This window comes from Lithobates pipiens, unplaced genomic scaffold (assembly GCF_037356315.1).
Source record: "Lithobates pipiens isolate NorthernLeopardFrog02 unplaced genomic scaffold, aLitPip1_a1.2 Scaffold_3, whole genome shotgun sequence".
NCBI lineage: Eukaryota > Metazoa > Chordata > Amphibia > Anura > Ranidae > Lithobates > Lithobates pipiens.
In genome coordinates, this window is record NW_027507790.1 from 38,069,984 (window position 1) to 38,085,415 (window position 15,432).

Below are 15,432 nucleotides of genomic sequence, written 5' to 3' on the forward strand. Positions count from 1 at the left end.
GAATGGCTGTCCCCTCGTCCGGGATCACTCCCGAACGAATACCGACCGCCGCAGGCACCGGGCGGGGGCCCGATGGGGCCCCCGACCCGCGGGCAGGCAAGGACGTACATGTAAGCCCTTATGCCTGCCCGTGCCATTCTGTCGATGTACATCGTCGTGCGGCGGTCGGCAAGTGGTTAAAGGGAAGGGACACATCCCCTTCATACAGCACACAGGAACAGAGCCAATGATGTCAATCAGCTGGAGGTCCCTCCCTGTCACCATTTGTCTCTTGGTGTCAGGAAAACTTATCAGAAGTGATTCATGTTGAGCGCAGAGGAACAAAGCAGCAGACAAAAATGACACTTATGCCGCGTACACACGACCGGACTTTTCGAGGGACTAGGTCCGACAGACTTTCGACGGAGTTCTGACAGAGTTCTGATGGACTTTCAGAATGGACGGACTTGGCCACACACAATCACACCAAAGTCCGACGGATTCGAACGTGATGACGTACGACTGGACTAGAATAAGGAAGTTCATAGCCAGTAGCCAATAGCTGCCCTTGCGTCTGTTTTTGTCCGTCGGACTAGCATACACACGAGCGGATTTCTCGGTAGGAACTGGGTCCGGCGGAGTTCTGGCGGAAAAATTTGAAACATGTTCCATTTCTAAAGTCTGTCAGACTTTTGCAAATCAAAAGTCCGCTGCAGCCCACACACGATCGAATGGTCTGCCGGAATCATTCCGTCGGACTTTTGATGTTGAAAAGTCTGGTCGTGTGTACGCGACGTCCAGTGTGCATGAGGCCTTAAAGCAGAGTTCCACCCAAAAGTGGAACTTCCACTTTAAGCACTTCTCGCCCCCTTACATGCCACATTTGGCATGTAATTTTTTGGGGGGAGTTAGGTACCCTCTTTTTAGTGGGACCTTGTGTCCCGCTTCCTCTTCTCTGCCGCCTAGGCGATTCCCCCTCTCGCCCTAGGCAGCCCCCCCGTCAGCAATCTTCTGTGACACATCACAGGTCCCAGAAGATTGCCTGGCCAATAGCAGAGCGCAGCACAACTCGCACATGTGCAGTGCGCGCCCAGCCATGAAGCCGAAAGCTGTCGGGGGGCTGGAGCTAGGCAATATTAAGACAGCCCCAGAGACCAAAATTTTCATAGCTTTTTGGAACAACTTATCAGCACAAGTCAATATTTTCCTTACCAGGTTGTAATTTACTGCATCTTTTCATTGTACAAATGATGCGGGAGTAGGCGCCATTCATTTCTGTGCAATTCATTTGCGGGCAAGAAAAAAGTTTGGGGATATTAGGTTGTCTAGAATAATGCTAAGAGCTATTTTAGGTTCTAAAGGTAATTGAAGAGAACACAGAGCATTTAGTTATTACTTGAAAGAAAGAGGACCACTATCGAAATAACTTGGGGCAGCTCCATAGCTTACAGTGCCTTGAAAAAGTATTCATACTCCTTGAAACTTTCCACATTTTGTCATGTTACAAAAAAAATGGGATTTTATGTGATAGACCAACACAAAGTGGCACATAATTGTGAAGTGGAAGGAAAACGATAAATGCTTTTCACTTTTTTTTTATTACAAATAAATATCTGAAAAGTGTGGCATGCCACATTTTGTCATGTTACAAAAAAAATGGGATTTTATGTGATAGACCAACACAAAGTGGCACATAATTGTGAAGTGGAAGGAAAACGATAAATGCTTTTCACTTTTTTTTTTATTACAAATAAATATCTGAAAAGTGTGGCATGCATTTGTATTCAGCCCCCTTTTACTTTGATACCTTTAACTAAAATATAGTTTAACCAATTGCCCTCAGAATGTCTCCTAATTAGTATATAGATTCCACATAAAAGTCCACCTATGTAATTTAATCTCAGTATAAATATAGCTGTTCTGTGAAGCCTCCAGAGGTTTGTTAGAGAACCTTATGAACAAACAGCATCACGAAGGCCAAGGAACACACTAGACAGTTCAGAGATAAAGTTATGGGAAAGTTTGAAGCAGGGCTTTGTTCTAAAAAAATATCCCAAGCTTTGAACATCTCATGGAGTACTGTCCAATCCATCATCCAAAAATGGAAAGAGTATGGCACAACTGCAAACCTACCAAGACATGGCCGTCCACCTAAACTTACAGGTCGGGCAAGGAGAGCAATAATAAGAAAGCAGCCAAGAGGCCCATTGTAATTCTGGAGGAGCTGCAGGGATCCACAGCTCAGATGGGAGAATCTGTCCACAGGACAACTATTAGTCATGCATTCCACAAATATGGCCTTTATGGAAGAGTGGCAAGAAGAAAGCCAATCCTGAAAGAAAGCCATAATAAGTCCTGTTTGCAGTTTGTGAGAAGCCATGTGGGGGACACAGCAAACATGTGGAAGAAGGTGTTCTGGTCAGATGAGACCAAAGCTGAACTTTTTGGCCTAAAAGCAAAACATTATATGTGGTGGAAAACTAACACTGAACATCACCCTGAACACACCATCCCCACCATTAAACATGGTGGTGGCAACATCATATTGTGGGGATGCTTTTCTTCAGCAGGGACAGGGAAGCTGGTCAGAGTTGATTGAAAGATGGATAGAATCAAATACAGGGCAATCGTAGAAGAAAACCTGTTAAAGTCTGCAAACGACTTGAGACTGGGGCAGGGGTTAACCTTCCAGCAGGACAACGACCCTAAACATACAGCCAGAGCTACAATTGAATGGTTTAGATCAAAGCATATTCATGTGTTAGAATAGCCCAATCAACGTCCAGAGCTAAATCCAATTGAGAATCTGTTGCAAGACTTCAAAATTGCTGTTCACAGATGCTCTCCATCTATTTGCAAAGAAGAATGGACAAAATTTCACTCTCTACATTTGCAAAGCTGGTAGAGACCTGCAGCTGTATTTGCAGAGAACAGTGGTTCAACAAAGTATTGACTCAGGGGGGGCTGAATACAAATGCACCCCACAGTTTTCACATATATATTTGGAAAACATTTGGAAAACCATTTATTATTTTCCTTCCACTTCACAATTATGTGCCAATTTGTGTTGGTCTATCAAATAAAGTCCCAATAAAATACATTTACGTTTTTGGTTGTAACATGACAAAATGTGGAAAATTTCAAGGTGTATGAATACTATTTCAAGGCACTGTATGTATTAAAGTAACAGTTTCTTTAGAGCACCTAGGGCAACAAATGGATGCTGCCCAACCTTCCAGAAGTGTCGTTTTTATGGAGTAAGATAAACCCTATGAATTATAAATAACCTTGTAAGCTTTTGAAAGGGGATAAAGAGACATTTAAGATAGTTTCCAAAGGCTCTGACCCTTTTCAACAGGTCCAGTGTCTCATCTCCAACCATCTCCACACTGTGGCTGTATCTTATAGCTGGTCGCTAAAAGAAGAGCTCCTATCAGACTTTTTTTAGTCAAAATTAACAGAGGCCACCACTTTAAGAGTTGGAGAAAAGCTATATACTAAAGGGGTACTACAAGATTGCACCTGTAAGGCATGACAAAGTTGTAGGTATTGTAAGAGCAAGTAGATTGTATTGTGTTGATGAGGTTTGGAAAGGTATAAGAACATCATTATGATACAGCTAGTGAAGAAAAAGTATTCCAGCTTTTTTCCAATTATCAAAACCATCCAATCTGGATAAATAAGGGAGAGACAAGTTACTCCAAATTGGTGTACAGTATACTGTCTATAACTATTATGTGCAGAAATTGTCTGAGTAGCCTCCCAGACTAGATGTATAAGAAGGAATGTGGGAATTGCTTTTTTGATTGGAAATGCCCAGCCTCTAAAAGAGGGTTAAGGGGGTCCTGAGGTAAAAGAGAGATGATCAGCCTCTGGATAGGTTCTTGTAGATTTAAAACTTCCCACCCTGCAGCCTGCTGTAGCTGGCATGCTAAGAAGTAAAGCCTAGCATTAGGTACTGCTAACCTACCTCCATCTTTTGGGAGTTGCACAGTGTCAAGTCTACTTCTGGATAATTTCTGTTTCCAAATCAGATCTCTAAATAGGGTGTCCACTCGCTTGAAAACTCGTTATCCAAATTGGGGAATTATGAAGAACACATAACAGGTGAGGCATCCATATCATTTTCACCTAATTTGACCTTCCTCTAATGCCGCGAACACACGACCGGACTTTTCGACTGACTTGGTCTGGTGGACAATCCGACAGACTTTGCAATTGAGGTCCGCCGGACTTTCAAACAAACAGACTTGGCCACATACGATCACTCCAAAACTCAGACGAATTCTAACGTGATGACGTAGAATAAGGAAGTTCATAGCCTTTAGCCAATAGCTGCCCTAGCGTCGGTTTTAGTCCGTCGGACTAGCACATAGACGACCGGATTTTTCGACTGGACTTGAGTCTGTCAGAAAGATTTGAAGCAAGTTTTATTTTTAGGTCTGCCAGACTTTTGGGAAGAAAAAGCCCACACACGATCGAATTGTCTGACGGATTCCAGTCCGCCGGACCAAGTCCGTCGAAAAGTCTGGTCTTGTGTATGCGGCATAACTACATCAGGTCTTGGAAATTTTCATTAACTTCATCTTTGTTCAAAGCAATATAGTCAGTGTGTATGGGAGAAACATGTATCCTTAAATATTTAAAGGTTACTAAAACAAATTAACCAACTACTGCAAGTAGGTTACCTGTAATGGGGTCAAGTGAAAGTAGATTTGTTCAAGTTTACTGTGAAACATGAAAACTGACTATAGGTAGAGATTAAAGTCATAACGGATGTTAGAAACTAGGTGGTATCCCCTAGAAATAGCAATGCATCATCTGCTTAACGATTTTGTCTTCTCCAGTAGCTTTACAAAAGCCCATACTGTCAGGTAATTGCCTTATGGCTACAAGAGGCTCTAAGGCTAGTGCAAACAAAAGGGGAGAGAGTGGGCATCCCTGATGTGTTCGTTGAAAAAAGGGAGAGATGATCTGAGAGGTTATTGCTCACCTGGACGTGGGCTACAGATGTAGAGTATCTTAAGCCATTGAATAAAATGCAGGCCAAAGACAAATTTTTGTATTGCCTGTCATAGATAATTCTATGTTCTCAAAGGCCTTGGCTTTGTCTAATGAGAGGATAGCCCTTTTGCCCAGGTTGTTTGGTGGGATCTTCTAATATTCATCGCTGTAGACCTAATAAGTATGAAACCCACCTAGTCAGGATGTATCACCTTGCCAAATATCTTAGATAATCCGTTAGCGAGAACTTTGGCAAGAAGCTTATTATCAGACATAAAAAGAGAAATTGTCAGTAGGATTCAGGTATACGTTTTTTTTGTTTCTTTTTAATCAGGTTTCAAGAGGACAACAGTGAGTGTTTCATTCATAAACTGCAGGAGAGTACCAACCTCAAAAGCTTCATTAAGCACAACTAAGTGCTCTGGGAGGAGGACATTTCCATATGTTTCTAACAATTTTCACAGGCAAACCATCTACACCTGGTATTTGACACCCCATGGCAGATCGGCAGATTTTTTTTTTAACCCCTCTCTGCCATATATGACAAAATTATTTTCAGTAATAATCCTAATATCAGATGAATAATTATACTGTAACAGAAAAGAAATGCAGGGAGCGATAATTGTGTTGACCCCTAATGTTAACAGCCAGTGTACAAGTGTTTGCTTACATTGGTGTTCCATGGAAAATTGCTCCCTTGTATTGGTGGTCATTTTAGGTGGGAGATCATTTAAACCACTGCACCCTACTCAAGGGATCCTTAGCAACCTCAGGAGGAACCCTAATTAAAAATGGCTTCTTGATAGTATTCCCCTTTGCCCCTCACCTGAAAGAAGCTCACAGCTCCTAGTTACTTCCAGAGAAGGGGGGGGGGGGGGGTGACATGCTAGGGGGAGGGGACTGTGATAGGGAACTGACGCTTCTTCACAATTTCCAGCATGCTCAAGGTTTGTTTGTGTGTGTGTGTGTGTGTGGCCAAATGCATAAAGAATGACCAACAGTAGGCGCAGAGTATACCGAATAATATAGGGACTGCCATTAAACCTAGGGACTAACACTAGTTACAGGGTCTACCCACAAATGCAGGGTCCACCACAAGACAAAAGGAGTGTCTCTGTACAGAGTTAAACACAAAAGCTATCATTGTCCAAAAGGAATACCACCACCCCAAAGATTGACCTCTTGTACATTAAGGGAACGGTCACCTTTGGATGACAGAATTAAAGTAGCCTAACATTAACAGGCCTTAAACATGGACCTTCCTCCCATCTATGCTAATCCGTGTAAAAAAGATCTGTATACTTACCTATATTTTTCTCCCCACTCTCCCCTGCAGCTGCAACTTACAGATACAGGGGAGTTGGAGCTGCAGATTATGTGAGCGTATTGTAGCAGACTAAAAATAGGTAAGTATACACATCTTTTTTACACAGGTTAGACAGAGTAGGGGAGAGAATATTTTTAAGGTCAGTTAGTGTTAGGCTGGAACTCTACTTTAAGCAGCTGTATACATTTATACCTGGGGAGCAGGGGCGGACTGAAAACTCATGGGGCCCCCAGGCAATAGGAGATTATGGGGCCCCCAGGCAATCGGAGATTATGGGGTCACACAGTATAAAATCACACAGATTACACATACATGTACACACAGTATACACAGACTTGTTTCTATTGGCTGAGAAGGTACTGGAGAGGTGGGGCAGCTATAATCTCAGGATTTTTAGACCAAAAGTATGTCGGTAAGGGACATTTAAGATGGCAGATGTAAAACAAAACACAGATTTTTACATACTGTCCCTGGTTTTACTGAGGCTGGCAACCCTGATGGGGCCCCCTAGTGGCCCGGTGGCCCTCGGACAGTGCTGAATGATCAGTCCGCCCCTGCTGGGGAGTGATCAGCAGTCTATAACTGCATGACACTACCACTAGAGCTAAGGAGTTCTACTATCCATTTTACCCATTTGATAGGCCATACACATAATGTTAGAGCATACATACCAGTTCTTAACAGAACACAGTGGAGGAGATTTACTAAAATTGATGCACTCAGAATCTGGTGCAGCTCTGCATAGTAACCAATCAGCTTCTAGCTTCGGCTTGTTCAATTAAGCTTTCGCAATAAAACCTGGAAGCTGATTGGTTTCTGTGCAAAGTTGCACCAGATTTTGCACAGATTAAATGAAATCCAACTGATTAAATACTGGGCCTTGTACATAATGTATATGGTAATAAATAAAAAAAAAATATATATATATATACTACTATACACCTTGAAAGTTGTTTTCCCATTTGTCTTTCTTTAGCCTGGGTTCACACTATTTCGAACACAGACATCACATGTGATTCACACTGCATTGCTGTACAGATGACATGCGATGTCTGTGCAATGCAAATTCAGCCATACAATTTGTATGGCTGAACTCGCATTGGATTCACACAAAAATGCTGCAAGAACCTTTTTTTTTCCCGCTCTGGAATCGGATCGCATTGGGTGTTCACCATGCATTTCGATTCCTGTCTGAATTGAAAGTTCGCATTGCAATCTGCAAACTAATCTGGGGGTGTCATTAACTTTGTATTGACACCCGCAGTGGTTCGAAGAAGGCAGTGTGAACTGCCTGCGGGAGAGATGCGATGCGGGAGAGATGCGATGCGGGATCCTGCACTGGAATCACTCTGGTTCCCGCGTCGCACATGTGTGACCCGGGTCTTAATGTCTGGCTGTTTACACTATGAATTTTTGTACACAATATACATATATAGAAAAAGGAAATGAGATGGAAGCCATGTTTTTCCAAAATGAAAACAATAACACAGAGTAAAATTCAGAATTTATTTTTTGTTTTGTTTTTATTTTTCATTTTTTTTTTTGCTATCTTAAAAAAATTCCAGTTGCAGTAACAAACATTATTGCTTTGAACTTGCAATACAGCATTGTATGCGCTCCTGTTCACAATTAACTCTTTATGTACCATCACACATTTTCTCATGGAGGAGATAGTGACTACACATCCGGGATTTGGAATGTTTTTTTTTTTTCCCCAACTGTAGGAATGTACCAGAGTGTTTGGATATCCTTGACACTGCAAGGATTCTACCTGACTGCAAATGTTGCCAGGATATATAAATATTAAAGTCTCTTTTAGACTATTGGGCTAATTTAAGGCAGAGTAAAAGCAATTGTGATGTGCAAAGTGCAGTGACACATACTGACCAATCAAATCTCCTTTTTCTCTTAGTTTAGAAATAGTCAGAACAATAGGTAACAAACAATGGTTTTTGACTGGTTGCCATGGGTTACTGTACATCACTTTTTTCCTGGTTAAATCAGCCCACGTATGTATTATATAACTAAGAGTCTAATGCATTGACAATGCTTATTATCACAGTCAACATTTTCTTCTGGTTTCCAAAAGAAACCTGTGCTATGTACGCTTGTCATAAAAACACACACCTTCCTCCGTATTACCAAGAAGGGTGGCACTCAAAGAGTTAAATTGTGCCAAGAATGTAGCCGGCGCTCAGCGATCTCCTGCGCTGATGACGCACCAGCTTATTCCAGTGGACAGAACTCAGTTGTAGCAAAAAAATTTATAAAAAAAAAACCTGTCAATCCATTCAGGTTTTAGGAAAAATATTGCTAAAGTATGGACCCAAGTCGGCAAAGGAGAAGCCGGGGCCAGAAAAGACCTGGAGGTGGCAGAGCAATCAGTCTGCAATATTTACATATTTTACAGAGGAAAAAAAAAAAAAAAAAATCAAACCAGTTTTGAGAAAATTAAAATAATTTCTGTTCTACAAATAGTTTTTCATTTAGCAAAATATACATTTGTCTTGTTCTTGTGCATTGTCCACTTCATGTCATAAAAGCCGAAATTTACATAAAAAATATTTTTTTTTTTTCAGTTAAAAATAAATGAAACACATTCCCAGACAGCTGGACCATATAATCCCTTCCCTCCCTCCAGCATGTTGTACCGGAATTTCCCAGCAACCCACCAGAACAAAAATTACCTAGTTATGAAATATGTTTTCCTGACATCTATCATGGAAACACAAGACTAACAATGAGAAAAAAAGGGAAAAAAAAAATGACGAACAAGGAAAAAAAGGAGAAGAAAAAAACATGAAATAAATAAAATGTTCTGGGGTGAAAGGAAAAAATATGCAGGAGGCACCAGTTACTGTGCATGAACACAAGGTGGCGAGTGGCCATCTGATAATCTGAGAGGAGAGGGACAGCCACAGACATGAAGAGCTTCCAATCTGAAACCTGTAGAGAGATTTGGAGTCATAGTTACATTTTACATTCCTAATAAAAACACTACTAAAATTCACCCCAGATCTACCTAAACCTGTACTGGTTCCGCCCAACATTTAAGTCAAACTATACCCAGTCCAGCTGGAGGTCTGATTTTCTGGAATGTCCAACAAAATCTAATCTACGACTAGGAGATCCATGACTGTGAGTGCTAGGAGTTATTGGTAAAGACTTTAAATTGATTACTTTGTCTAAGTCTGACTCTTCATTTGGGTCAGAAGTCTCAGGATATCTGATGTCTACCAAGCTGTACATTCAGACTCATACAAAGTTAGTAAAACTAAATACCAAAACAAATATAACTCTTTCAAAGTAGATTTCTCTGTAAATTTTACACTGCCTCCTATATTTTTTTGTAACCATTTGAAGTCCAGGTCTATTCTGACACTTCTCTCTCACATATAAAAATCTGTATTTTTCTTTGGTAGAAAATTACGTAGAACCCCCAAACATTATATATTTTTAAGCAGATGCGCTAGAGAATAATATGGTGGGTGTTGCAATTTTCTTTTGAAATGCAATTGTTTTTGAAAAAATACACTTATTGAATGCATAAAAAAAATATATAATACCCAATTGTTTAGTAAAATATAAAAGATGGCGTTATGCAGAGTAAATAGATATGTAACATGTCACACTTTACAATTGTGGAATGGCAACAAACTACGTACATTATATTATCCATAGGCAACACACATTAAGGCCCCTTTCACACTGGGGCGGTGCGGGCGTCGGCGGTAAAGCGGCGCTATTTTTAGTGGCACTTTACTGTTGTTTTAGCTACAGTATGCGGCTGCTAGCGGGCAGTATTAACTCCCGCTAGCGGCCGAAAAAAGGTTAAAACCGTCGGCGGTATAGCCGCGCTGCCCCATTGATTTCAATGGGTAGGAGTGGTTTAGGAGCGGTAAATACACCGCTCCTTCACCGCTCCAAAGATGCGGCTAGCAGGACAGTGAAACTGGAGTGAAAGGGGCCGGTTTCTTCAGGCGCTATTTTTAGCGCTGTAGCGCCTGAAAACCGCCCCAGTGTGAAAGGGGCCTTACACAAGAGGTCTGATGCTAGAATTATTGCTATTGATCTGATGTTCACGTCGATATCTCACATGTGTATTGCGATCGCTGTTTATGTACTGACGTGGGACAGACGCGTGCGTTTGCCTTTACACGTGAACATTTTTAAAATGTATTTCTTTAATTTACATTTTTTTATTTTTACACTGTTTCTTTACATTTTTTTTAATCACTTTTATTGCTATCACAAGGGATGTAAACATCCCTTGTGATAGCAATAAAGTAAGACAGGTCCCCTTTACTGAGACATCTGGGGTCTATTAGACCCCAGATCTCTCATCTGCCCTTAAAAGCATCTGATCAAACCAAAATTGGTTTAAACAAGATGATTTCCCAATCCAAAAATTAATTTTTTACATTCCACCCAAACCGGAAGTGACAAAATACTCGTAGCTTCCAGTCTCTTAGACCATAGAGATGATCAAGGATGTTTCAGTCCACGATCAGCTCTATGATCAGCTAGCAGAATTGCTGGCTTCAGTCCCCGGGCACACCGTTGGCATGGGAGGGCCCAGAGAGGCACCTGGGGGTGTCAGGAGGGGTGTAAAAGCAATCTAGCTGCTAATTAGCCACTCGCTTTTACATAGTAGAGCATCGCCGGCCCCAAAAAAATAAAAAATACAGAGGGCAATGACTGTAGCTGTATAACCACTCAAACTGCCACAAAGTACCAGTATGTTGTTTGGCAGCAAGTGGTTAATAGATCACATAGCTAATCCAACCCAACCAGCTGAAAAAATATTTTAGGGAGAACACTGTATTTTTGCCATCTCAACAGCAGATCTTCCTCCCTGAAGAGTGTGTATGCTACATCATTACTTTAATACTACAGTACTTGCAGAGGGGTATTAATTCACTATTCACTTTGCTTGGGTTAAATCATGGTAGGAGATAAAAAAGGCACAGTTAGTTATAAACTCTCCTGAAAACTAAAAATGACTACTACTTCTATGATTCATGGGGCAAATATTTTCATAGATATAGCTCAATTACTTTCCAGTATTTCTAAAGATGATTACTGTTAAAGGCCTATAATGAGCCTTATTTAGCTGAAAATGGCTGATTATGTAGCCCATTGTAGAGCAATAAACTGAGCAGAAAAGTTAAAAACAATATTAAATGTGTCTTTTACTGTGTAGTTACTGTGTTCCTATGAGCATGGAATTATATGATACTACTTACCTTCACTGTGACCCATAAATTCAATGATATCCATTAGTGAAAGCCGTGGCAATCAAAGGTCCCTGCACAATAAAAGCTCTTATTAAAAATCACATTAAAAAACTATCAATCTAAAAAGTATGTATTGAGTAAGACAGGCATGTCCAAAGTCCGGCCCGCGGGCCAATCGCGGCCCGCGGTCCGGTTTTGAACGGCCCGCCTGGTGTGCTGCGGGATCATGAGCCGATCCCCGTCACTGTGAGAAGCTCCGTCGGCTTCAAAAGTGAAAGTAAAGTGCAGAGGAGTGTGCTGTGCTCTCTGCTTCCCCCTACAGTGCAGTACCCGGCTGAATAAGGAAATGGAATGGAAAGGTACTGTACTACAAGCTAGATTCGTTTTAAAAAGGCTTTATTTATGTGTATGTGTGTGTGTGTGCATGTGTGTCTGTATGTATGTATGTGTGTGCATGTGTGTCTGTATGTGTGCATGTGTGTCTGTATGTATATGTGTGCATGTCTGTCTGTATGTATGTGCATGTGTGTCTGTATGTATGTGCATGTGTGTCTGTATGTATGTGCATGTGTGTCTGTATGTGTATGTGTGCATGTGTGTCTGTATGTGTGTGTGTGCATGTGTGTCTGTATGTGTGTGTGTGTGCATGTCTGTCTGTATGTGTGTGTGTGCATGTCTGTATGTATGTATGTGTGTGCATGTCTGTCTGTATGCATGTGTGTGCATGTGTGTCTGTATGTATGTATGTGTGCATGTGTGTATGTGTGTGTGTGCATGTGTGTCTGTATGTATGTGTGTCTGTATGTATGTGTGTCTGTGCATGTGTGTGCATGTCTGTATGTATGTGTGTGCATGTGTGTCTATATGTGTGTGTGTGTGCATGTCTGTCTGTCTGTATGTATGTGTGTGTGTGTGTATGTGTGTCTGTATGTGCATGTGTGTCTGTGTGTGTGTGTGTGCATGTGTGTGTGTGTCTGTGCATGTATGATTGCATGTGTGTGTGTGTCCATGTATGTCTGTATGTATGCGTATGTGCATGTGTGTCTGTATGTATGTGCGTGTATGTCTGTCTGTATGTGTGTGCATGTATGTGTGTCTGTATGTGTGTGCATGTATGTGTGTCTGTATGTGTGTGCAGCATGTGTGTCTGTATGTATCTGTGTGCATGTATGTGTGTGTGTGTGTGTGTGTATGTATGTCTGTATGTGCGTGTATGTATGTATGTATGTGCCTGTATGTATGTATGTATGTATGTGTGTGCATGTGTCTGTATGTGTGTGTGTGCATGTGTCTGTATGTATGTAAGTATATGCATGTGTCTGTATGTGTATGCATGTGTCTGTATGTGTGTATGTCTGTGTGTATGTGTATGCATGTGTGTTACTTTTAATCCAGACCTCCCCCCCCCATTCTTGTACCATCAGAACTGCTTTTGTGGTGCTTGTGTGTGTGATAGCAGCCAGGATTGCTGCTCCTCTGAAAAGCAATCCATATACAGATCGCTTTTCAGAGGCATTTGAAAGGTGGTAAAGAGGCATTATGTTGCCTCCTCACCACCTGTTTTAAGCCCGTAAATGTAGCATCACTATACCGCAACTGTGCAGTCTACACAGTTGCGGGGTAGTTGCAGTGCAGGCCCATTCACCCTGAGCATACCTCCAGCTGCAGCCACAGCATGTGTACACCCCCAGCTGCTCCCTCTGCAGCTAGAGGGGGAGAAGTTGGGGGTGGTAAAAACAGCTTAACCATGTAGTTTTACTGCCCCTCCAATAAGCCTTGGTTCACATCTGCATGGCTGCATGCTGTGTGTAGGGCAGCCCATGCATTTCAATGGGCTTCCATACCCACAAAAATGCAGGGAAAGAAGTCCCAGAGCTTTTTTTTTTTTTTTTTTTTATTGCGCTGCACCAAAAGCACCCCATGTTTCTAATGTGTGGGGTACCATTAAGACTTAACGGTACCCCTAAAGAACAGAGCATTCGTCTGTGTGTCGGGCAAACGAGCGCAACAAAGGCACGAGAATTTTTGTTGGGCCAGGTATGAGTGCTCGAATGACCGAATTTTAATGGTTCAAAGAATGTCAGGCAAAATGGTCGGCCCTCACACATGTTCACTTCATCGAATCTGGCCCTCTTTGAAAAAAGTTTGGACACCCCTGGAGTAAGATATGATACAAATTTACTGAGATATGACGAATATCATTAAAATATAAGAAACTAAATTCTAGACTTGGTTGGTACCATGTGCAATAATACATGGGTAGAATGTCCATGGTACACTGATCAGTGGGTCTGTTTGTTGGGATAAAAAAAAATATTTTCCAAGTTTTTCTACAGGAAAATGTAAGGACCGTACACACGATTGGAATTTTTGACAACAAACATGCAAATTAGCTAATTTAAGGCAACATCCGACCGTGTGTACGCTCCATCGGACAAACTTTTTCATTTTTCATATGACTTTTGTTGGCTGTGCGAACGGAAAAACTTTTTGACAACAAAAGTTTAATGGAGCAAAGTCCGATCGTGTGTACACAAAACCATCGGACTTTTGTACAAAGTACAAACACGCATGCTCAGAACCAATGCAAAAGATCAGACAACAATACAGAAGTTGAACAAAGGGTGGCGCCGGAGTAATTGAACGTCCTCTTTTAAAGTGTCGTCAGTACGTTTAAACGTCACTACGTTCGTGCTTGTTGCCTAAAAAGTCAGATTCTGTGTATGCAATACAAATTTACGGCCAACGCCCTTTGTACAAAAGTCTACAGTAAAGTTTGTACAAAGTCCGATCGTGTGTATGAGGCTTTAGACTCTCAGATCTCCCAGATTTGGCCACATCCCTGTACAGCCAAATCTGCAAGAGATCAGGACACCAAATCCGAGAAGCATCATGTATCCAAGTCTTGTCATGCATTTAATGTCTAGCTGATATTCAGGAAAAGTTATCTTTGAGTCCACCATGTTGCAACAACCAAAGCATTACAAGGCCTGGACATTCTGAGAGCATTGTTTATGTCTTTCATGTTTATACCAGTTCACATAATAAATCAAATCCACTTACCCCAAGGCTGTGTCCAAAGCCAGTGCTAGGTGCTGGACTTGCTGCACTGATGTAGCTGCTGACTGCCGATTCTTGATTGGCTGCGCCGTATAGTTCGGCCATTGGTCCTGGGCTGCTAGTTCCCAGAAAACCCCCTGTGCGGGTTGGAGTGGAGCCTTGTTTACAAAGTAAAAAAGTAGATCTTACAGAGAGCCCCCTACGCTCTGCCTCCTCCTCCCACGACTCTGTATACATTACCCCAGAAACTGTGCTAAACCATAATTCTTGTCAAAGGCTTTTTATATATATCTGCATTGCTATAGTACCTAGACCCCATTTATACACATTTCCAAAATCATTCATGGTCATAATTAAAGTGTAACTTCTACAAAATTGATTATTTATGTATACAGTTCTGCTGCTACCCAAAGGAGCCCTTATTTTACACAGTAAAGCTAAACTAATGATATCTTTAATAGGCTGATTACCTCTCACCACAGCTGCTGCTGCTGCCGCCACTGGTCCATATGCAGTCAGAGGGATGGCTGAAAAACAAAAGAAAACAGAACTTAGAGCAGAACAAGAGCAGGATCAGAGATTTAGCAAATCTTTATGCACATGCCTTAGATATAGAAAAATCTCTACGTAACAACATGCAAAAAAATAAAAAATAACAAACAACAAATGAGGAAACTAGTGGAGGATCTTCTATGAATAAACATGACATAAGCATGCAGTAATATATACTATATATTGATAATTTACCTACAAAAAAGACTACAGTTCCTCATACTATGCAGGTTTAAAGACTGCTGAATTACTGTAAATTGCTATGGGGATTGT

General features: G+C 41.3%; 1 protein-coding gene across 8 annotated transcripts in view; it reads right to left on the bottom strand.

Moving 5' to 3' along the window:
• Positions 1–7,802: 7,802 nt before the first annotated feature.
• MSI1 (musashi RNA binding protein 1) overlaps positions 7,803–15,432 on the bottom strand; it is a 54,405-nt gene continuing 46,775 nt past the window's right edge. For 4 of the 8 annotated variants that reach the window (XM_077461463.1, XM_077461460.1, XM_077461459.1 and 1 more), the window contains 4 exons: positions 15,078–15,134; positions 14,611–14,744; positions 11,557–11,618; positions 7,803–9,256 (listed from right to left, as the gene is read on the bottom strand). In XM_077461463.1, coding sequence (XP_077317589.1) covers positions 11,577–11,618; positions 14,611–14,744; positions 15,078–15,134 — 233 coding nt within the window. In that variant the 3' untranslated portion in view covers positions 7,803–9,256; positions 11,557–11,576. Of the gene's footprint in view, positions 9,257–11,556; positions 11,619–14,610; positions 14,766–15,077; positions 15,135–15,432 lie in introns of all 8 variants that reach the window. The other 4 variants (XM_077461462.1, XM_077461458.1, XM_077461455.1 and 1 more) reach the window with 1 other exon arrangement.